Genomic DNA, 22,092 nt, shown 5'->3' with positions numbered 1-22,092 from the left:
AATGCCAGCAATGGCTGACCCAACAAAGATGCTTCACTATCCGACATCCCCAGCTGATTCATAATCCTCGCTTCTTCAATTTCAATCACTGTTGTTTTTTATCAATGCCTCTCATTTATTTTTCACTTTCCCCTCTCTCTTGCACCGCCATAACAACAACCCTTCTCTTTACTGGGTCGATACAGATTCCAATAAGCTCGATTTTCGCTTCCGTTTCACTTATTTTGAGATGGGTTTTATGTTTTTGGGTAATTTTGATATTCTTTTCCCCCTTTAATGGCGGATTCTTCCTGTTTTTCTAGCTGAAATTACTGTGTTATGTTGTTTTTGAACTTCCCCTGAGCTGAAAAGGGTATTTAACCATCTCCCCCTTTGTGATTCCTAGTGGATTTCACTTTTACCTCTAAAGATTCTTTTCCACTTTCTTGTTCTTTCTTTTGGGTCATCTGGAAATGATGAACAGCAAAATGGGTTGCTGTTTCTTGCACGGCTCCGTTGGTTTGCTTTCGTTGATATCTATGGTTTGTTCTGTGGTAGCCATAGGTGCCAACTGGGGTACTCAGTCGTCTCATCCACTGCCTCCAGAGACAGTCGTTGGGATGCTAAGGGATAATCAGATTCAGAAAGTGAAGCTATTTGATGCTGATTATGGAACTCTTAGAGCTTTGGGGAAAACTGGGATTGAAGTAATGGTTGGGATTCCTAATGATATGCTATCCACTTTAGCAAACAGTGAAAAAGCAGCTGAGAAATGGGTTTCTAAGAATGTCTCTGTTCATATTTCCGACAACAATGTGAACATCAGGTGAGTTTTCCTTATTTTCCTCGCTTTCTTTCTTGCTTTCATGGCTTGTTTTGATCTGTAGAGTTGCTTTCTTGTGTGTTGATTAGGAAAGTTTAGGCCTTATCTTTAATGATTGAGATGATTTTCACTGTGATTTGGTGCTTTCTTTGCTATGTTCTTCAGTTTTGTAAAGAGAAATTCATGTTTTTGAAGGGTTTAGTGTAGGATTTTGAGGGGAATTGTTTACTTTAATCACTTACATACTATCATAAGGTAGTTTGCATGTGTCACTTTTTGAGGTAATGATGGGGCAGACAAAGGGTAGAATGAAGTGGACAATGGGAATAAATAAAGTGGCACCTATTAACATCTCTTCTTTTTGAAGTGACCTATCCAATATTTTTTTTATAGGTTAATGGTGTATAGAATCCAATATTTTTCGTCCGGGATTCCCCTCAAGGTTTTTAAAACGCGTATACTAAGGAGAGGTTTCTACACTCTTATAAAGAATGTTTCGTTCTCCCCTCCAACCGATATGGGATCTTACTATCCACCCCCTTTAGGGTTAGGGTCCTTCAAGGTTTTTAAAATGCGTCTCTTAGGGAGAGTTCTCTACACCTTTATAAGGAATGTTTCATTCTCCTCCCCAACCGAGATGTCACAATCCACCTCCCCTTTGGGGCCAAGGTCCTTCAAGGATTTTAAAATGCGTCTCTTAGGGAGAGTTCTCCACACCCTTATAAGGAATGTTTTGTTCTCCTCCCCAACTGATATGGGATCTCACAATCCACCCCCTTTGAGACCAAGGTCCTTCAAGGATTTTAAAATGCGTCTCTTAGGGAGAGTTCTCCACACCCTTATAAGGAATGTTTTGTTCTTCTCCGCAACCGATGTGGGATCTCATAGTTCACCCCCCTTTGGGGCTTAGCGTTCTCGCTGGCGTTTGTTCCCTTCTCCAATCGATGGGACTCCCCAATCCACCCCCTCTTCGGGGTCCAGCGTCCTTGCTGGCACACTGCCTCATGTCCACTCCCTTCGGAGCTCAGTCTCTTCGCTGACACATCGCTTGGTGTTTGGCTCTGATACCATTTGTAACCGTCCAAGCTCACCGCTAGTAGATATTGTCCACTTTGGGCATTTCCTTTCGGACTTCTCCTTAAGGTTTTTAAAATGCGTCTGCTAGGGACAGGTTTCCACACCCCTTATAAAGAATGATTCGTTCTCCTCCTCATCGATGTCGTTCCCCTCTCCAATCGATGTGGGATCTCAAGTTTGAAGAACTGCCCTCGAAGTCCTTAGTTATTCTACTGCATTTACCATCTTTATCTGTCAAAGTTTCCTCGAATTGGGTTCTTGAATGATCTGCTAGGTAAGGACCTTACCACTGTTTCTCCAGAGAAAGCACATAGAACTCTACAATTCTGCTGTTCAGCTTGGGGCAAAGAAAGTGACAATCTTGTTCTTCTTCCTAACGTTTGGAGTCAGTTTACACTACAACAGGGCCATGATCAGCTCTGCACTTGCACAATTTAAAGCTTTATTCATGTGATGGGATTCTATACACTTCTGGATTAGATTAAGTGGAAAGGGTTATTATCTCCCATTGAATTCCATGTTTCTCTCGAGTTTCGGTGGCCTTTTTTGTGCTTAAATGGGAAACCTCAAAGATGACAATATCTGTTAGTGGTGGGCTTCGGCCGTTACACCTTCGGTCTTATTTTGTTTGATTGAAGGCCCCGATCGAGTAGTGTGCTTCCTCCTTTTGTGGGTTCTCTTTTGGTATGCCCTTTTCTTTTATTTTTTTTTAAAACTAGGGTTGGAGGGACCTGGTTTACCGTTGTAGCTTGAGACTACTCTTGTAACAGCCCAAGTCCACTGTTAGAGCATATATTGTCCCCTTTGGACTTCCTTTCAAGGTTTTTAAAACGCGTCAAAGATATTGGCCTCTTTGGGCTTCCCCTCAAGGTTTTTAAAACGCGTCTTTGAAGAAGAGGTTTCCACACCCTTATAAAAAATGTTTCGTTCTCCTCCCAACCGATGTGGGATTTCACAATCCACCCCCTTGAGAGCCCAACAACCGGTGCCTGACTCTGATACCATTTGTAACAATAGGCTTAGGTCGTTACAACTCTCTCATTTCCACCATCCGGAACACATTCTATCAGTGATTGTTCGTAAATTTTTTAACCAAAGGCAGAAATCTTCCAATTCTTAAGCTGACTAAGTGGGAAAGTACCTGTTTAAATTGTAATGCATCCCTTGATTTCTTTTCAAGTCACCATGTTAATTATGAACTTTCAGGTATGTTGCTGTAGGGAATGAGCCTTTCTTGTCCACTTACAATGGAAGCTTTCTTAGTACAACCTTCCCTGCTCTGCAGAACATCCAGAGAGCCTTACTAAAAGCTAATCTAGGAAACCAAGTAAAGGTAACCGTTCCGCTAAACGCCGATGTCTACGAAAGCTCAACTACGTTTCCATCGGGCGGCAACTTCCGAGCTGATATACACGATTTGATGCTCGCCATTGTCAAGTTTTTGAGCGATACCGGTTCTCCATTCACCGTGAACATTTACCCCTTCATCAGTCTTTATTCCACCCCCAACTTCCCTGTTGAATATGCTTTCTTTGATGGCAATGCATCACCCTTAGTCGATGGCCAGACATCGTATTTCAACATGTTCGATGCAAATTACGACACCCTTGTGTGGGCGCTTCAAAAGAATGGCTTTGGAAACTTACCGATCATAGTTGGGGAGATCGGTTGGCCAACAGACGGGGATCGGAATGCCAACCCCATCTACGCTCAACGGTTCAATCAAGGCTTCATGTCACACATATTAGGCGGGAAAGGAACACCAATGAGGCCAGGTCCAATTGATGCCTACTTATTCAGTCTTATTGATGAAGACTCAAAGAGCATTGATCCGGGAAACTTCGAACGTCATTGGGGCGTATTCTACTACGACGGTCAACCAAAATATCAGCTCAGCCTTGGAAATTCGAACAATGGACCATTGGTCGGAGCCAAAGGCGTGCGGTATTTGGAACGAAAATGGTGTGTGATGAAGCCATCTGCTCACCTTGAAGATTCACAGGTTGCGCCGAGTGTTAGCTATGCGTGTTACCATGCTGATTGCACCAGCCTTGGTTATGGGACGTCTTGTTCGGGGTTAGACGCTCGGTCGAATATCTCGTATGCGTTTAACAGTTATTACCAGAGGAGCAATCAGGCAGAGGATGCCTGCAAGTTTTCAGGGTTGTCAACAGTGACCAATAGTGATCCAAGCTTTGGGAGTTGTAGGTTTGACATAATGATAGAGGATATGGGAGGGGCAGAAGGAAGGTCAGGGTGCTGTTTCAAAAGGCTTTTGGCGTTGGTTTCTGGGTATGTTCTTATTTTATTGACAATTCTGTGAATGTTTAAGGTAATTTATTTGTATGTCTTTGTCTCCTTTTTCTGTTTAAGGTGTAGAATTGAATCAGTAATTATATTAATTTAGATTTTAAATTTTAAATTTTTATAAACATATCTTCAATTATGGAGGATTCAAATTGTGCAGTGACACGAATGAACTTACCATGGGGAAGATGTTAGAACTAATAAAATGCAACAAGTTCTCGAATGGTATTTTAATCCGTCTAATAAAATTAACGATCAAAAGGAAAAATAATCCATTCCTGTTCTCAAACTATTGTGACATTTCGAACATCCCTCTATAGTTCAATAGAGGCATTGGGTCTCCTGTGCCCATGTCATATCATTTACGGACACCGTATCTAATAGCGGGTGCATAATCCAACCTCCAACATATGGGCTGAGGCGCAATACTGACACATCCATGTCGTCCGGTACTGTCTTTGAAAAATTCATTTCAAAGGAAATCACCTGAGACACTTGTCTCGCAACACTTGCCTTCACTGTGACTCACACATGTGTCACATGGTAATTCGCTTAGGCCACATAGTCCAAGAGTGGTAGAGAGTTGACACCATGTCTCCACCTCTCGTACATTTGGAGGCATTTCTAAATTGGCGGGTATAGACATGATTTTGGTGATAAAAACTACAATGTCGCGGAGCGTACGTCCGATGTCCAATTGACACCAAATTTGGTGAGCTTTCATATTTCATATGGATGAACCCAACTCTAAAACTGCATGTCCAAATTCCCTTTGGAACCTCAACTTTCGAGGTCAAAGCCCGAGACCCTACCCAACTTTTCAACAAACCTATTTGTGACACTCATGTCTACTCATTGTCCCTATCTTGCTTATGCCTCATTTCCTCTTCAATGCACACATTATATAGTGTGTTGGATGATGCATCATCCTCTTCAGTCGTATCATGACATTTTTCTATATTGGCCCTCGCATGGCTAGATGATCACCTTTTTATTTGACTCAACCTGAGACTCTCTTTATAATGTAGTTGTGACATCTTGCGTACATCTCTAATTATTAGCTAGTACCAAACACGATATATTTACATACCAAAAATGGAAAAATATTTGGTGGTGAAATGTTGGTTGATTAATATCAACATTGACTCCTACCCCTAAACATATGTTTCACAATAACAAACTTCCTTCTTCTCATTCCTTACCACATTTTCTTTGAAAGACATTCTTTTCCATTGACCGAACTGTTGCCGTTCTTCCAGTTTATTTATTCCATCCATCAGACAAGAATTCTATATCAAACTTTAACCCTTCTTTTACCCATACTTGAATGACCCCATTTTTGGAGAAATGTCGATATGTAACGTCCAATGGAGGAAATGCCGATGAATTCCTGTGTTAGAGAAAGAGAAATCGAGGCATAAACCAACAATCTCTCTCTTCAAAAACAGATACAGAGAGAGAGAGAAACAACAACAGCAACAAAAAAAAATAAAATAAACGTTTGCTATTCTTTCTCTAAATTTCTTACCATTAATCATCTCATTTGCCGTTAGAATCGCGGATCCCTCTTTCCATTTCGTTTATTTTGCCATTTGATTTGTCGCTGTCTAGAATCGCGGATCCCTCTCTCCATTTCGTTTATTTTGCCAATTGATTTGTCGCTGTCAATACCTTTCCCTTTTCCCTTCCGTTGATCCTTCAAAGGGAAAGGTAAGGAGCTTCATATTTGAATCTGCAAAAGAAACATTGTAGAAATTGATATCTAATAAGAATTTAGGACCTGGGTTTGGGTCCAAATCGTCTGAAAGTGGCCGCCATTATGGTCCTCCGGCAAGAACTTTTGGTGGGTTTCTTCTTGTTATCATTTTGCTTACCTGGGTCCTGCAATTTGGTGTTGGATGTGCAGCATAAGTTTAAGGGTCGAGAGAAGACACCGAATGAATTGAGGTCTCATGATGTTCGTCGCCATGGTAGGCTTCTCTCTATCGTTGATCTCGAACTGGGAGGCAACGGACACCCTGCTGAAACAGGGTTAGCCATTTCTCTCATCATATTCATCTTATTATGAACATATATTTCCTGTATTTTGATATCAGATGAGATGGTTTTGGTGATAAATTTTGTTTGTGGGATGTGATCCTTTGGTCTCTTCAAATGTTTCTAGAGTTCAAATGTTTAGCTGGTTTCATGAAGACTTACATTGTTTTGTAATGAGGGAGATGGGGGCTAGTTCATGAGTTAGTATGAACATATTATATTTTTGATATAATATAATCGCTACCCCAAACTAATGACTAGCTACCCTAGGATGATATAACCGTCATGAAAACTTGTTCGTATCGATATGAGTTTAGCTCAGCTGTTAAGATACCCTTTCCTTATCCAATCACTCAACTATTAAGATATCTACTTTATTGTACTAGAGACGAAGAGAAAAGAATTTTGTTCTCGAGACCATTGAGAACCGTTTTTCAAAGATTAGAAATTAAACCGATAGATTTTCAAATCTAGGGACGAGATAGAAATCCAAACAAAAGGTGTTGTAGTTTATGTTTACCCCACCCCTTATCTTTATTGTTAACTGCTCTATGCACTTGCGATGTTAAATTGTTTCTTTTGTTAAATCATAAAGGTTATTCTTCGCCAGAATTGGCCTTGGAACTCCTCCGAACGATTACTATGTGCAAGTGGATACAGGGAGTGACGTTCTATGGGTGAACTGTATGGGCTGCAGCAATTGTCCTGAGAAAAGTGATATTGGTGTATGTTCTTCAACACTGGAATTTGTGTAAATTGGTTGATTGAAAAATAACCTTTGATTGTTCACTTACAGGTGGAGTTGAGACTTTTTGATCCAAAGGGCTCTAGCACTGCAAAATTTATTACTTGTGATCAATCATCTTGCTCGGCCATGTACGGCGGTGGTACGATCCGGGATTGCAAACCAGATATGCTCTGCAAATATACAATTATCTATGGAGATGGAAGTGCAACATCTGGAGATTTTGTGAAGGATTATATTCATCTCCAACAAGCTGTTGGAAACCATCAAACTACTGTAACTAATGGCAGTATAGAATTTGGGTAATTCCTTGTCGTTTCCTTGGTTTTGATCATCTAGTTTGCTTAAAAGGTGTACTTTAATTTTTGTGGTTTTTTTGCATTTGGATAAACTTACGAACAACCTGACTTGTCTCAATTGATTAAGACGTAAACCCTTAACCTCGACCAAGAGTGCGGTGGTTTGAGTCCCATACTTTAGGTCTTGAAATCTTTCCAACTCGAGAAATATAATGTGTCTAGCTTCATGTGGACTTAGCTATGGTTTTTGTTTTTTGATGGGCAGTTCCGAAATATGGCTTCTTATCTAATCCAATGGTTAATATACTCTTAATCTCCATAAACTTGGAAAAGAGCTTAAGATCATAAGTTCAATTAGCTATGCTGCTGCTTCTACTTCTTTATCTCAAGTTGACTTATGTGGTTTAGGTGTGCAGCTAAGCAATCTGGGGAGCTTGGTACGTCGTCTGAGGCGCTCGATGGGATAATTGGTTTTGGACAGGCAAATTCATCTATCATTTCTCAGTTGGCTGCCTCTGGGAAGGTGAAGAAGATTTTTGCACACTGCTTGGATAGTGTATCAGGGGGTGGGATCTTTGCCATTGGAGATGTAGTGGAACCAACAGTGAAAACCACACCAGTGATACCTCATCAGTATGTGTATTCTAGCTCCAAATCTTATTTGTTGTAAGCTGCTTACCTCATTATCTATCATATTTTGCACCTCCTTTGACGAGTCTAGTTAAGATTCCAAAACTGATAGGAGTTTGGTAAGTTGCTTTAAGAGGACAGTATGTTCGTACGAGTCCCTTCATTTCTCCATATGCAAGGTTCTTCATCTTTCTTTATAACATTCTTAACCGAGACTCAGGTTCAGCTCCGTCTTAGAACCTTGTCGGGTTAAGAGTAAAGCATCCCAAAGTTGAGGCATCTCGTTGGGCGTGGAGAAACATTGGGAACCAAAATAGCTTTCTTCAAAGCCGTTTCTTGTCCATCCCCCGCGCCCCTGTTCACTAGTCCTCCTGACCTGAGCTCCCACTACAAGCTACCTCTGGCCACTCCCCATTTCCCATATGTCTGCTGCATCATGCCAAATCAACTAACACTTATCCAATAACTATATTATGTCATCGTTCGGTTGTGTTTACTATTCAAAGTCGAAAAATCCTCGTCTTCCTAATTTGGCTTAGCTAACAATGTTTTTTTCTCCTCTCTTAAGTTCGCTTCTTGTGGGACAAGAATTTAGCTTTCTTCTAAACATCTACAAATGTCAGGGTTCATTACAATGTTGTTCTGAATGGAGTTAAGGTAGGAGAGACCACTCTTGATCTTCCTGTTGGACTATTTGAAACTGAATATAGAAGAGAAGCAATCATTGACAGTGGCACAACACTGGCTTATCTTCCTGGGCACATTTACCACCCATTGATGCAGAAGGTATTAGTTTCAAATTTTAGACCCTTTTTATGTAAGCTTTTATGCACTCAAGTCCAAATTTATTTTTTCTAAACATGTATTTTGCAGATCTTGGGAGCCCAACCTGGCCTGAAACTACATACAGTTGACCACCAGTTTACTTGTTTCAAGTATGATGAGAAGTAAGATGCTTTCCCTTATCCTTGTTTAGTATTTCTACAGCTAATTGTATCATTTGATCCTTGAAGTATACAGTACTCTTTGTGTTGCAACAGTTCGATTTGGTTGATGTTAAATATTTTTCAATCAAATGCCTATTCTTTATGTTTTTTTTGGTTTAAGAACCCACCTGATTTTGCCCAAATCAAGAACTTTTATCAGTCTAATAACTATGAGGAAAAAGGATTGTGATTTTTATACCATCCTTTTCATTTGGAGGATTGAGGTTTGAGAAGAACATGACATTTGAAAAGAGAGGTTTGATTGAAAAAAGTTCCGAATGTGGTACGGAAAAAGTATTTGGTTGAAAATGTTGTAGGCAGCAGAGAAAGATTATTGAATGAGATCGCTACAATGTGACTACTTTCTAATAACAGTTTTTTTTTTCTCGTACATCTAGCAAAAACTACTTGCTCTTCGAATAAATTTTCATAGAAACTTTTACTCAGTTCGTTTGTTGAAGGGAAAAATGTTGTCATTGTTTTCAACTGTTTGACTGTTTGGTTTGTACTGTTGCAGTGTGGATGATGGATTTCCATTAGTAACACTTCTCTTTGTGGAGTCCCTAATCTTGATAGTCTACCCACATGAGTATCTCTTTCAGATTCGTGTAAGTATTCTGCTTTTTGTTAACATTTTGACTGTCTATGTGATGTCCCACATTGGGTGGAGAGGAGAACAAAACACCATTTATAAGGGTGTGGTGGAAACCTTTCCCTAGTAGACGCGTTTTAAAGCCTTGAGGGGAAGCCCAAAAGGGAAAGCCCAAAGAGGACAATATTTGCTAGCGATGAATCTGGGTCGTTACAGTCTATCCTCGTGGGATTTGTTTATCTTTTGGAAATCGATACAAATTTTCATTCAATAACCGTCAAAAGTTCAACAAAAGTAACTAAAAGAACAATACTTGGTTGACTGCTAAGGAAGAGAAAGTCAAAGAATTCTAATTTCTCTGATCTCTCTTTGCTTTCAAAACTTTAATGGTAGTGTGTAGGAACATTCACACGCTCTGATGTGTAGCCAATTAGTTTTCAAAACAAGATGAGAATGTGAGTGTCATACACATAAATTATAAAAACAAAAGAACTAAAATCAGAAGTATGAATTGAGAAGGTTTTTTTTTATTGTTTGGGGTATGCAGGATGATATGTGGTGCGTTGGATGGCAGAATAGTGGTACTCAATCCAGAGATGGACGTGAGGTCACTCTCTTGGGAGGTATATTTGACAATGCTAAACTTCCCTGTTCTATATATATATTCTTAGCTTGACTTCCTTTTAATGGCTTTGAATTGCAGATTTGGTTCTTCAAAACAAGTTTATTTACTACAATCTTGAAAATCAGACCATTGGCTGGATTGAGTATAACTGTGAGTTTCTTTAAACTTCAAACTCATTTTCTTGTGGGTTTTAGAATAAATGACTTGAAAAACTGAATGAATCTCTAACCTAAACCATTCTTTTAATTTGTTTACTTTCCAACACCTTCTGGAAAACAAATAATTCATTCTAATTATTTGATTGTGTAAATCAACTATTTTTGCGATGGTAAGATTTATGAACAAACTAGTTGAATTGAATACTATACAGTTGGATTGAGTAACACAGTTGTTTGAGAATGAAAAAAGGTTATCGATACCTTAATCAAACCATTTTCTTCTTCTTTTAGAGGTCGAAGAGGGAGTATTTGAACCTCCGACCTCTAAACAGGGACCTTAATATGTATGGTGTCTTATATTTGATGATGTTTAAGTTAATTTTCAATCCAAGTCTGAAGAAGTAAGAGTAAAATGGTGACCCACAGGCACTTCAGGGATTAAATTGAGAGAAGAAAAGTCAGGAAAAATTTACACAGTGGGAGCCCACAGACTGTCTTCAGCAGCATCTATTATAGAGATTGGCAGACTACTTCCATTGTTGTTAGCTTTTACCCTATTTTTTATCCAATAGCTTCTTTCTCTTTCTCTTTTGTTGTTTTCTTGAATATGTTCATATGGGAATGGCAAGATAAATATATGTTTGTAAATGGCAATAATGGGATGGTTGTAGTTTGCTTTAATGGTAATTTTGTATTCCTTCTTAAATGAAGATGTGGTATGCCTAACAGACAAACATTAACTGATTTAACATTATATTGTCAGTCGACAACAGGTAGAAGACACTAAATTAGTATTTTTATCGCCATTCTCAAGAATTAAACTTAAGGTAAATTAGAAGTATTTTAACATTTTTGCTTTTTTTCTTTCTTAAAGATAATTAACCATTACAGTAATGGCATAATTACATATATTACACAACAATAACGAATAGTTTGACATTGACTTTGACTTAATAACAAATATACCAATTATAAACTATGACGTTTTAAGGGAGTGGATATAATACAGAACGTACGTACCTTAGTTTTGTTGCATTTACAGTGTTGCCTTCAAAAACTGTACAACAAAATAGATGATAGCTAGCAATAGTGCAAATTGGTATGCATCTCTTTGGAAGTTGTCCTCGCCTTCAAAGAACTACACACAAAAATTCAACAACGGGTATTAGATTAAGCAAAAGCAGTCTAGTTATAAGCACTTTATGAAGGAAAATATTTACTATTGGCTCGGTTCTATACTCGTAAAAGTGTTTTTGAAATACGTTTTAGTTAAATACTTGAGGAAAAAACACGATACCCTTCTTTTCTTAATGAAGAATCGGAAAAGACTACACGTAGTAGTAATAGTTTGCAATGCTATATTTTCGAAAGCTCAAAACAAGAAGCTGACTGATTGGTGCAAATGGGAAGAACAATTAGCATATTTAAGAACACTGACCTTGCTAGGATCACCAGAAGGATCAGGGAACATCTCCAAGTTCTGTTTCTCAGTAGAGACTTGGCCGGTGAGGTTGCTGACGGAATCAGCCAAGTCTTTCCCTGCCTCCGTGGAGGCAAAGAGATAGCGGGAAGCCCAAAAGAAAGCTTGGGAAATGGCAGAGGAACTCGACACGTCCCAACGCTCTTCGTGCTCGATGACTTGCCCACTGATTTGGTTGAGAGTGAACTGTGAATCAACTTTGATGATCAGGTCTCCTCCTATGGCTGCAACCAAGGACTTAGGTTTCCCTTTGATTGTCCACTTGATGTTAAGCATGCTTGTTGATACCATCACCATTTCTTGCACACTCTGTTGTTACAAACAGTATGTTTACGACGTTTGGTTATTGAAAATTGAGTTAAGTTTTCATTTAGTGACCGAAAAACAAAAAACGAACAAAAATTAATAGTTTAGTTGCCCTTTTCACTGTTCATCTCGAACATTAGTTGTCTCACTCTTCATCTCTATAATTACAATCTCTTTTCCTAACATTTTTTAAGAAACCGATCTTTCATTAAAAAAACAAGCAAAAACAAATCCAACGAAAAAAAGAGTCACATAAATTACTCGAATCCAATAAAATCAAGATCCTTGAAAATAATAAGATAAAAATTGAAGGAAAAATAAAATGGTTATTGAAATAATTTATTCTTTTAAAATAAAAAAAAATGTTTAAAGTGAAAATAGAACGATAAATAAAAATAAAAGACAAACACAGAGGAATTGTGGAGAAACTTCCTTTTCTTTGATGAAAACAATGCATCCATAACATCGAAACCTAATTCCAAATTAAACTACTATTTTCATTCGAGTTCGTGGTGTTCTAACTACGTTCAAGAAATTAGTTAGCCGTGAGAGATTCGAATTCACACACTTGAGCATAATTATTCTTCTTACCGTAGTTGGATTCTCGAGCGCACTGGTTGCCCAGAGTTTCCTTTTGTACTTCTCTCGACCAGTGAATTTCCTAATTGGATCCTGCATTTCACGTTTGAACTAATTTTAATCATCTTCCTCCAATTTTGCAAAACAATTAGTAGATGAAATTTGCCAATATTAAGCAGAAAATTCGAGACCTTATACTTGACAAAGACTGCGAAATTTCCAAGAGATCGATCTCCTTGACGAAGTTGAAGAATGTCTTTAGCAAGTTGCCTGGCAGTGGATTCAACCAAGGGGCTACTGACGCACTCAAATTCGTTGCAGAGCTCACCGAAATCCATGCCGTCGACGATCTTATCGGCCTCCGATCTTTCGACAGCGGATTCCGCCGTCAATTGATCGGTGCTGTTCGAATCATTTGCAGCGGCTGCAAAACAGAAACCCTAGCCCTATCAGAGACATTGAGAAATCGCGAAAAAAAAAAAAAGAAAGAAAAAGAGAACGATTCGAAGAAAAATTGCAGGCCTCGTAGGGGAAAAGCATGGCGGGAGTGAGGAGAAGGAACAGTGAACAGTGTGGCGGCGCCATGGTGACTCTTGCGGCGGAAGACTGCGGCGGACACAGCTGCGGAGGCAGCGGCGAGAGAAGGAGAGGAAACGCAGGTACTCATCTCTCCGTCCCATTGTGATTCCAGCCATTACTTACTTGTGGTTTCAGTTCGAGTCTCTAACTGCTACTATTTTTTTTTTTTCATTTTTTTTTCCTGATTTCATTTCTTAATTCAATAATTTGGTCTAGGACCAACCATTTTTTTATTATTTATTTTTACAACCAATTTTAAATTTATATCTTATTTTATAAATTTGAGCCTAAATTAATTAATAAATAAATAATTCTAACCTTAAAAATACCATTAGATTTTCAAAAAAGTTTTAAAAGTACTATTTAATTTTAGTTAAAAACCATTGAAATTTCTTATAAAAAATAAGGGGTTTCACAAATTTTTCATTAATATTCTTAATTTTTTTAACTTTTTTGTCAATATGAACGAATTTAAACATGTTAAAAATATCCTTAATTTTCAAAAATATTTTAAAATAACTTTTAATTTTAGACGAAAAGGTTAGTATTTTATTTCAAACTATAAAGTTTCAAAAAAGTGTTTCAAAAATATTTTTAAAATTTTAAACCTTTATATAAAATTTTAAAAATATTATCGATACTATCATATTTTAAAAATATCTATAAAATGACAAAAGTAATATTAATATTCTTAATTCTTTTAAAAAAATCTTTTTTTTATATTTTAAAAATATGTAATATATATATATATATATATATATTAATTTGCAGTCTAAAATACAAGAAAGGTAAAAGTTAGAAGTTAAAATTGACCTTTTTGAATGAAATTAGAATTTAAAATAATTTAAAATAATCTTTATTCCTCATCGCTCAAAATCTTCTGGATAAGGTGGTGAGGCGAGATTCTCTACGACCGAATTCAGAATGACAACAAAGAAAAGGACACATGTAGAGAAGTTATTGGTTAGTGGCTTGTTATTGAATAAGATGGATCTAGAGCTGATTTGAACCAAATGATTGTATTTGTGGTTGTGGGAGTGGGGATAATTATTATTTATTCTAGAAAATTTTCAATTTTTTAGATTTATTTTTTAAAGAGTTATTCATTAATTTAATTAATGAACGAAAAGGGCTTCATGTCGAGGCTCGGGACAATCTCGTGCATCGAAATCAACGGCAAACAATATCAATTTTTTTTTTCCAAAAGTATCAGAATCGAGCAAGAAAGAATTTTTTCTAAGTCCACTCATGATTAGGTAATCCCCACTTAATTGGTTCTCTTGACTCGGCTTAGCATTCTTCAACCTTACTAACACTTTACGGGTTAATGTTGAGAATTGTTGGGAAGAAGTCCCTCGTTGGCTAATTTAGAAAATAATCATGGGCTTTACAAGTAAGAATACATCTCCATTGGTACGAGATCTCTTCGGGAAGCCCAATGCAAAACCATGAGGGCTTATGCTCGAAGTGGACAATATCATGTCATTGTGGAGAGTCGTAATTCCCAACAATTAAATGCAACAACCATTAGGGACTAAATTTATCCCTTTTTTAAAATATATTGATAAAAATAAGTAAAACTAACAAAAAAATATAAAATTTAAAATAGTATTAAAATTAATGGTAATATTATTTTAACCAAATATATTTTCCTAATAAAAGAAACTACTTTCCATTTTCAGACAATACCCTCAAAGCATCCACATATTCCACTTTGAAACCAGACATCTGAAGGGTATTAATGTACTTTCACACGTCCAAGAGAATGATGATTCCTTTTTATCAACTTCCCGTCACCATTAGATTATCCCTCAGCAGCCACAGAGAAATTTAGTTCGCCCAAATTTACATTCCTACCCCCATAGCTTACCATTAACCCCTAATCAAAGAAGGGTATGAAAGTCTTTTCACATCCATCCCATCCTCAACCACAACCCACGTTTTTTAAATGACTAAAACACCCCCAACACTTGCCGTAGCTCTCCAAACTCAAAGGGTAAATTAGTAAACCTCCTCCTCCCTCGACGTCTTGCTCCGCAGCATCAGGTCACCCTCTCCTCCGCCATTTCTGGAACCTTTTTGCGGTCTCTCTCCCTCTCTCTCTCTCCAATGGCTTTGCGTCTCCCTCTCACTCCGCCGTCGATCAGGCCCTCGACGTCGTTGCCTTGCAACGGAAAGCATCCGATTGCTTCTCTTTCGGACTCGAAGAGCGGCTGCTTCAGTTCAAAGAGCTTGAATGTTACTAGTCGGAGGAGCATTGGTGTTTCCGGTGGAAATCGCTCCTTCAAGGTCAATTCTAGCTTAGATATTGCTGGAGCTACCGTCGGCCAGGTCACCGAGGTCAACAAGGACACTTTCTGGCCCATCGTCAATGCTGCCGGCGATAAAACCGTTGTGCTCGATATGTACACCCAATGGTTTGTGCTTCTGTGTATCCTTAAGCCTATACTTCTTTTTGTGGATTCTGTACTTACTATATGAGATTGTTGAGGAATTATGGCTGCCATGATCTTGTATTTGTATGTCATTTCTGGTTTTCTGATTTTCTGATCTTGAATGGAAATTAGTCAAGGTAGGCGATGCTTAGTTGTGGAGTTTAGATCTCCTAGTTTTAGGAAATTGAAGGGAAACTTTGGTGTTTCTTAGGCGTCTGTTTGACAAATGTTTCTGAAATTTATATAAATAATCCCTGCAATGAGTTTGACCTAGATTAAAAAATTAAGAATCAGAGGATGACGGGTTTTCCCCCTTCTTTTGAAGCAATAATTAGGTCTACAAAACTGGTTTTAGTTTTGTTTTGTGGAATTTTGAGCTCACATCTCTGACTAGACTAGATTAAGCTTAATAGCTTGAATTTTTAGGATAATACTAAGATAAATTATTGAGGAGGTTGGTGGTTCTACATTGAGTTATTTTTGCAATCTAAGACCATGTTGGAACAATTTATAATTCAGACAAGTTCTAAGGCAATTCATAATGGGTATTCTTGTGTGAGATCTCACCTTGATTGAAGAGTAGAACGAAACATTCTTTATAAAGGTGTGGAAACCTTCTCTAGCCTATACATTTTAACAACCTTGAAGGGAAGCTTGAAAAGGAAAGCCCAACGATAATAAATAGTTGTGAACGGTGGACTTGAACTGTTACAAATGGTATTAGAGCTAGACATTGGGCGATGTGCCAGCGAGGAGGCTAAGTCCTGGAGGGAGGTGGATACAAGGCGGTGTGCCAGCAAGGACGCTGGCCCTCAAAGGAGGGTGGATTGAGAGGTCCCACATCGATTTGAAAAGGGAACAACTGCCAGCGAGGATGCTGGGCCTCGAAGGGGGGTGGAGTGTGAGATCCCACATTGGTTGGGGAGAAGAACGAAACATTTTTTTGCAAGGGTGTGGAAACCTCTCCCTAGCGGATGCCTTTTAAAACTTTAAGGAAAAACCTGAAAGTGAAAACCCAAACCCAAACCCAAAGAGGACAATATCGGTTAATGGTAGACTTGGGCGGTTACATTTTGCTAATTGGTAGTTAAATTAAATTTTTGCAAAGTTGTCAGAGTCAAGCTAATAAACTCATCTTCCATGTCCAGACATGTATTTGTATATTCAATGATCCTGTATAACTAAAATAGATATTAGCTGCTTGATTGGTTGTTTCCTTTCCAATAACTTGACATATTTTGGAGGTAACGTTCTCTGTTTTAGGTGAGATTCTATTTGGTGATGGTGCGCTTCTAATGGTGATATGGCTTCTGTTTAACTCTGAAGTAGTTTATCGATCTGTGAATTTTGGGAAAGAAAACTTGAAAAAGAATGAGGAAATGGATTCCTAGAAACACCACCTAACACAGCTTGTTTATTGTAATTGAAGCATGCCCTGCCTATATGTTGTGACCTCTTGGATCTTGCTGATCTTTCCTTAATATCATTATGCATAAATTTGTTAACTAAAAACCCCCTTCTCCAGTGAAGTTTCGTTGCTCTACATTTTGCAGATATGGAAATGGATAGGTAGAAATTAGAAACTTTTCCTGGTATTGAAGTTTTTCTGTGCAATTTCAGGCTCCTTGCAACCTCAATCTTCTATGAAGTTTTAGATTCATGTGTATTGTCATTGTTTTTGGATCCCCAAGCTTAACCTCTTCATTAACTTTCTATCATCCTTAAATACTACATTGAAGGTGTGGACCCTGCAAAGTGATGGCTCCCAAATTTCAAGAATTGTCTGAGAAATATCTTGACGTTATCTTTCTAAAGCTTGACTGCAACCAAGACAATAAGGTTGGTTCCATGATCCCTACTTTCTTGGAAGAACACTTCAGCTCTCTCTCTCTCTCTCTCTCTCTCTCTCTTATGGTGATTTATTTGGCAGCCATTGGCAAAGGAACTTGGGATAAAAGTGGTGCCGACATTCAAAATTCTAAAGAATAAAATGGTAGTGAAAGAAGTAACTGGAGCAAAGTATGATGATTTGGTTCATGCCATTGATGCTGTAAGAACCAGCTGAAGACTCTCCTCTTTCTAGGTTTATATATTGCAAGGAAGAGAGAGTATCCACAACTGTTATTTATTTGACTCTCTTAATTTAATGATTTTGTGTACTGTTAAGTCAGTCCTAGTGAAGAAGAAGCAATTCAACAATATTCTTATTCTTCTTCCTGCAAAGATAGTTTGGGAAATGGTTCTGTATATAGATGTTTGGGGCAGGGATGTTTGAATATGGGCAATGACAGTACACACTTGCTTTTACATGCTTTCTTTTTCTTTAAACATTTGATGGATTCATATTCCCAATGGATTATAGTTATGCATCTCCCTCTCCAACCAACAACTATTCACTGCAGATTGAAAGACTATGATATTGGAAACAATTTAGAAATAGAGTTGAGGTTAGTTTTGGGAGCACTTTAAGGTAAGTTACACGGGTTTAGTTCACTTTAAACACATTTTTGTTACTAAAAGTGCATTTTAGCCACGTACTAAAAATGCATTTTAGTCACGTTTGAGCTATGACAATTCACCAACTCATTTGAGCGATGAAGATTCATTCATTTTCGAAACCTTTCATATAATATATTACCCATCAACCTCTATAATACCCTAATCAAAATGAGAATAAGGATAATGGGAAAAATCATTTTCCCTTTGTATAATTCAACACTAAACTTGAATAAAGAGTGAAATTAACTTCCTATATTACAAATGACCGAACAATATATCACTCAAAATTTATTTAGCCATTGAAATACTTAACACAGCTACACAAATACGAGAACCTAGCCACAAAATCAAGTAGGAAAAAAAAAGCAACAAACTTAGCAAAAGAACATCGAACATCATGAAAAACCAAAACCCACAAAATCTACTCATCCAACCACGAAAACGTCCCGAACTAAATACAAATCTTCATGCTTAACCAATTGCAGATATTAACTTCACACTAATTCAAGCTTGTAAGATCTGGATAAAAAGTGAACTTTTATCTTAAATAATGCATGTTGAGAACTAGTTCACAAATAAGTTAACGGGAGAAGCTCATCAAATCATTATTGAAATATAGGCTCAGTTGATTCATTTTAGCCAATAACAGTTTGCCTCAACTTATGCAGCTTGAAACTAGCTCAACCCAGTTTCGAGCGAAATAAAAATACAGTGGGATAAATAAGGGAAGTCTAACGGTACCTAATTTCTCGTCAAGATAGGAGAAACCCGAGTGAAAGCATGTGCAGCTTTCGTCTATTTTGCTTGAGGGTGAGAGGCAATAAAATCAACAGCAAGATTGATAGCATTGATTTTGTCTGATTCATTATCAGGAATTTCAAAACGGAACTCTTCTTCAAGTGCCATCACAACCTCCACAGTATCTAAACTGTCCAATCCTAAATCATTTTGAAAATGGGCCGTTGGAGTAACCTGGTAGAGAATGTATAATATGCATTATCAACTCGTGAAAAAAGAAAGAAAGATAGAAATGAATGCAGTGCTTAAAATTTCTATGCGAGTTTCAAATGCACCTGGTAGTCTACCTAAACAAGTATTTTCATATGAATAATTGAGATCCTACTCTTTAAGAAAGGNAAGGGGCATAGATACAACAAAAGAGATGATACGAACACAGCAACACGTTAATTTCTATACAATATGCCATGGGCATCACATTTTTTCTTATAGAAGATGTGTACATATTGATATATTTAATATTTCAAACTAGATAAAAACACAAAGTTGACATTCAAAAAGCAAAAATATGTTTCACCAAGAACACAAAAAGCCAGGTCAGTTGACCATAATATACACACACACACACTCTAGAATTTGGTGTGTCGGATACCATCACATGTCAATACATATCCATGTCAAACATGTGTCCATGCTTCCTATCTAAGAACAAACATTAAGCTTTCAAAATACAATTTCCAATCTCACTATTACAGCTTTGTTTATGAATAACCTCACATCATTAGAGAGAACAATAATGGAGCATAAAAAAAGAAATAAGATGGGAACTTGTAGATTATAATTCTCCATCATAAAATAAAATAAAAAAAAAAAAAAAAAAAAAAAAACAAGTATATGGGAGTCCACATGACAGCAGACAATTAACAAACAAGTATTTTCTCCTTCTAGTTTCCTGTGTGTAACTGTAATGGTTCATTCTTTACCGGAGGAATGAGGAGAGTCTTAATCATTTGTTGTAAACTTGCCAATTTTCTCTTTACCTTTAGGGGCGTTGGAAGAGTCCATTCCAGGCTTGTGAGGTGCACACGGATATGGGAGGTCTATGATGGAGGAGGTGCATCTGAATCTTCCCTTTAGGGAGAAGGGCAAAGTGGTGTGACAAACAAGTTGTTGTGGGGTATTTGAATTGAGGGAACAATAGAATTTATAAAGGAAGAGGAAGAGTATCATTGTCATCTTCTTAAAATAATGAACCAAAATCTTCAAAAAAAGAATCTTCAAGAACAACATCCTCCAAGTTAGGCTCCATAACTGATTCTAACACTATTTAATGCTAACGTTGGAATCATAATCATAATCATGTGAAAGAGGAGTATGGTATTTTGTCAAGTGGATAACTCCTCTAGTTAATAAAGAATCTGGATTCAAAGGGGATAAAACATTTTGGTTGCAAGTATTGCAAAGTAGAAAATGTGAAGGATAAGAAGGTGAAGAGGCAGCTTGCTTCATATGGGGGGCTAAAAATCTTCAACAACTTTCTTCAATTAAATCGGTATTCAAAGAATTATCCTCAATGAACGGATGAAATGAAGAATAAAGCCAAAATTTTCGAGAATAAATAGGCTGTAATAAAACAATTTCTCACCTTGTTAACACTTAGAGGTTAGGTAGACTCAAAAGCCTTCAGGGAAGCTTCAGAAGGTGTTTTGAAACCCACAGAATGGGCATGTTCAAACAAAATTTGAATCGAAGATTCATCAGTCATTTAAATGTCATTAATGGGACTTGAGTTATTGTTTGTAACCTCTTCAAAATTAAGAGTATCAGTAAAAGATGCTCTCGAAGTTGTATACCAAATCTAACATCAATGCTCAAACACATTTCCAAATCATGCAAGCCCATGCTAGTTAATGATATCTTTGAGAAGGATAATACAAATGAAAAACTACACTGGAAGAAGAATCTGCCGAAGAGAAATAGCTTGAAGGCTGAGAGTTGAGGTTCCATTGGGGGTAAGAAAATATACTCCGTCAACCATAATTCTGTTGGATGATGAAAGTCCCACATCGGTTAATTTAGGAAATGATCATGGGTAATCAAAGAATACTATCTCCATTAGTATGAGGCTTTTTGGGGGAAGCCCAAAGCAAAGCCATAAGAGCTTATGCTCAAAGTAGACAATATCATACCATTGTGGAGAGTCGTGTTCATCTAATATGGTATCAGAGCCATGCCCTAAACTTAGTCGTGCCAATAGATTGGTGTAAATCCTCAAATGTCGAGCAAAAGACTCCAAAAAAAAAGGAGTCAAGACTCCTTGAAGGCATAGTAAAAAATGACTAAGACTCCAAAGGAGTCGAGCCTCGATTAAGGGGAGGCATTACTTTGTTCGAGGGAGGTGTTGGATGATGAAAGTCCCATATCGGTTAATTTAGGGAATGATCATGAGTTTATAATCAAAGAATACTATCTTCAGGGTATGAGGCCTTTTGGAGAAGCCCAATGCAAAGTCATGAGAGCTTATGCTCAAAGTGGACAATATCATACCATTGTGAAGAGTCGTGTCCAACAACGGACACCTTCTATTGAGTAATGCATCCTATTTCAATATGTTTTTAATACTTTAGAACATAGATACACATCCCTAATTTGCAAGTACAATGAAAACGCACAATACGTTCTCACTAGTAGCTCACAAACCAAATCAACCCTAAATTTCAAAGTTATTAAACTAACAAAAAGCCACTGCAAACACAAAGCGTAGCTCACAGAAACTTAATTGCGTAATTTGATATCAGACACATTAAATTAAATGAATCATGAAAGGAATAGAGTATTTCTCATACCTTGCAAGGATCGACTTTCTGAAATTTCTTGACAACGGAAATGACGCGGTCAGCGACTTCCGATTTGTCAAGAAAAGAACCCCTCGCCTCCTCGGAGAAGAGACGGCGTCGAATCGCATTGAAGGGGTGGACATAGAGAATGGGGGTATTGGATTTGGGCAGGGCCTGTACGTGAACCCTAATATACTTCAGTAGAGAATTCCTCGCCGCCATTGGAACTGATATACGGAGTTTCGAGAGCTCGAAGAAATGGCTGCTCGTGAGAGAGGTTTTATGCGGTTTTGGACGCAGAGCAACGAACGAAGTAAGAGAAACGTATAATAATATTTTTTTCCGGTTAAATTAATAACAATATTATTATTAAAAAAAAAA

The 22,092-nt window shown here is 37.6% G+C and overlaps 5 protein-coding genes across 8 annotated transcripts; 3 read left to right on the top strand and 2 right to left on the bottom strand.

The window, feature by feature from the left end:
• On the top strand, positions 1 to 4,307 carry LOC111472428 (glucan endo-1,3-beta-glucosidase 6-like). Its single transcript, XM_023118089.1, has 2 exons — positions 1 to 805; positions 3,086 to 4,307. The coding sequence occupies exons 1-2, from the start codon at positions 453 to 455 to the stop codon at positions 4,200 to 4,202; spliced, it is 1,470 nt and encodes a 489-aa protein (XP_022973857.1). The 5' UTR covers positions 1 to 452; the 3' UTR covers positions 4,203 to 4,307.
• A 966-nt stretch (positions 4,308 to 5,273) lies between these two features.
• Positions 5,274 to 13,328, bottom strand: LOC111472460. 2 transcript variants are annotated; one of them, XR_002715420.1, is made up of 8 exons: positions 13,146 to 13,328; positions 12,815 to 13,047; positions 12,636 to 12,716; positions 11,697 to 12,047; positions 11,279 to 11,396; positions 6,061 to 6,204; positions 5,715 to 5,918; positions 5,274 to 5,576 (listed from the first exon to the last, which is right to left on the bottom strand). XR_002715420.1 is itself a non-coding variant. In XM_023118103.1 (5 exons), the coding sequence occupies exons 1-5, from the start codon at positions 13,288 to 13,290 to the stop codon at positions 11,295 to 11,297; spliced, it is 912 nt and encodes a 303-aa protein (XP_022973871.1). In that variant the 5' UTR covers positions 13,291 to 13,328; the 3' UTR covers positions 11,147 to 11,294. The 2 variants fall into 2 exon arrangements, 1 of the variants encoding a protein (XP_022973871.1); XM_023118103.1 differs by lacking the exons at positions 5,274 to 5,576; positions 5,715 to 5,918; positions 6,061 to 6,204 and having other exon boundaries at positions 11,147 to 11,396.
• On the top strand, positions 5,915 to 10,982 carry LOC111472433 (aspartic proteinase-like protein 2). Of its 3 annotated transcripts, none has more exons than XM_023118094.1 (10): positions 5,915 to 6,217; positions 6,834 to 6,948; positions 7,020 to 7,270; positions 7,676 to 7,900; positions 8,521 to 8,683; positions 8,771 to 8,844; positions 9,401 to 9,491; positions 10,023 to 10,098; positions 10,179 to 10,250; positions 10,685 to 10,982. In XM_023118094.1, the coding sequence occupies exons 1-10, from the start codon at positions 6,006 to 6,008 to the stop codon at positions 10,828 to 10,830; spliced, it is 1,425 nt and encodes a 474-aa protein (XP_022973862.1). In that variant the 5' UTR covers positions 5,915 to 6,005; the 3' UTR covers positions 10,831 to 10,982. The 3 variants fall into 3 exon arrangements, with proteins under 3 accessions (XP_022973862.1, XP_022973861.1, XP_022973864.1); XM_023118093.1 differs by having other exon boundaries at positions 6,819 to 6,948; XM_023118096.1 differs by lacking the exon at positions 10,023 to 10,098 and having other exon boundaries at positions 6,819 to 6,948; positions 10,685 to 10,804.
• A 1,914-nt stretch (positions 13,329 to 15,242) lies between the features above and the next one.
• On the top strand, positions 15,243 to 18,006 carry LOC111472482 (thioredoxin F-type, chloroplastic-like). The gene is made up of 3 exons (XM_023118125.1): positions 15,243 to 15,619; positions 17,377 to 17,476; positions 17,568 to 18,006. Exons 1-3 carry the CDS (start codon positions 15,312 to 15,314, stop codon positions 17,700 to 17,702), a joined length of 543 nt encoding a protein of 180 aa, XP_022973893.1. The 5' UTR covers positions 15,243 to 15,311; the 3' UTR covers positions 17,703 to 18,006.
• Positions 18,007 to 18,712: 706 nt separating this feature from the next.
• Positions 18,713 to 22,026, bottom strand: LOC111472491 (acyl carrier protein 2, mitochondrial-like). The gene is made up of 2 exons (XM_023118132.1): positions 21,721 to 22,026; positions 18,713 to 19,108 (listed from the first exon to the last, which is right to left on the bottom strand). Exons 1-2 carry the CDS (start codon positions 21,931 to 21,933, stop codon positions 18,932 to 18,934), a joined length of 390 nt encoding a protein of 129 aa, XP_022973900.1. The 5' UTR covers positions 21,934 to 22,026; the 3' UTR covers positions 18,713 to 18,931.
• Between the last annotated feature and the right edge of the window lie 66 nt (positions 22,027 to 22,092).

The sequence above is a fragment of the Cucurbita maxima genome, unplaced genomic scaffold (genome assembly GCF_002738345.1).
Source record: "Cucurbita maxima cultivar Rimu unplaced genomic scaffold, Cmax_1.0 Cma_Scf00002, whole genome shotgun sequence".
Classification (NCBI taxonomy): Eukaryota; Viridiplantae; Streptophyta; class Magnoliopsida; order Cucurbitales; family Cucurbitaceae; genus Cucurbita; species Cucurbita maxima.
Note: the sequence above shows the minus strand (reverse complement) of the source record. Positions and strands in the feature narration are given on the sequence as shown.

Bases quoted from the DNA above. Each gene is read 5' to 3' on its own strand.
- LOC111472428 (XM_023118089.1), top strand. From the start codon at position 453: ATGATGAACAGCAAAATGGGTTGCTGTTTCTTGCACGGCTCCGTTGGT. The intron at 806-3,085 runs GTGAGTTTTCCT...ATGAACTTTCAG, and splicing joins GACAACAATGTGAACATCAG to GTATGTTGCTGTAGGGAATG.
- LOC111472433 (XM_023118093.1), top strand. From the start codon at position 6,006: ATGGTCCTCCGGCAAGAACTTTTGGTGGGTTTCTTCTTGTTATCATTT. The intron at 8,684-8,770 runs GTATTAGTTTCA...TGTATTTTGCAG, and splicing joins ACCACCCATTGATGCAGAAG to ATCTTGGGAGCCCAACCTGG. The intron at 10,099-10,178 runs GTATATTTGACA...TTTGAATTGCAG, and splicing joins TGAGGTCACTCTCTTGGGAG to ATTTGGTTCTTCAAAACAAG.
- LOC111472460 (XM_023118103.1), bottom strand. From the start codon at position 13,290: ATGAGTACCTGCGTTTCCTCTCCTTCTCTCGCCGCTGCCTCCGCAGCT. The intron at 13,048-13,145 runs GCCTGCAATTTT...TCTGTTTTGCAG, and splicing joins CCATGCTTTTCCCCTACGAG to CCGCTGCAAATGATTCGAAC. The intron at 12,048-12,635 runs GTAAGAAGAATA...TTGTAACAACAG, and splicing joins CGCTCGAGAATCCAACTACG to AGTGTGCAAGAAATGGTGAT.
- LOC111472482 (XM_023118125.1), top strand. From the start codon at position 15,312: ATGGCTTTGCGTCTCCCTCTCACTCCGCCGTCGATCAGGCCCTCGACG. The intron at 15,620-17,376 runs GTTTGTGCTTCT...ACTACATTGAAG, and splicing joins CTCGATATGTACACCCAATG to GTGTGGACCCTGCAAAGTGA. The intron at 17,477-17,567 runs GTTGGTTCCATG...TTTATTTGGCAG, and splicing joins ACTGCAACCAAGACAATAAG to CCATTGGCAAAGGAACTTGG.
- LOC111472491 (XM_023118132.1), bottom strand. From the start codon at position 21,933: ATGGCGGCGAGGAATTCTCTACTGAAGTATATTAGGGTTCACGTACAG. The intron at 19,109-21,720 runs GTATGAGAAATA...ATTCTCTACCAG, and splicing joins AGAAAGTCGATCCTTGCAAG to GTTACTCCAACGGCCCATTT.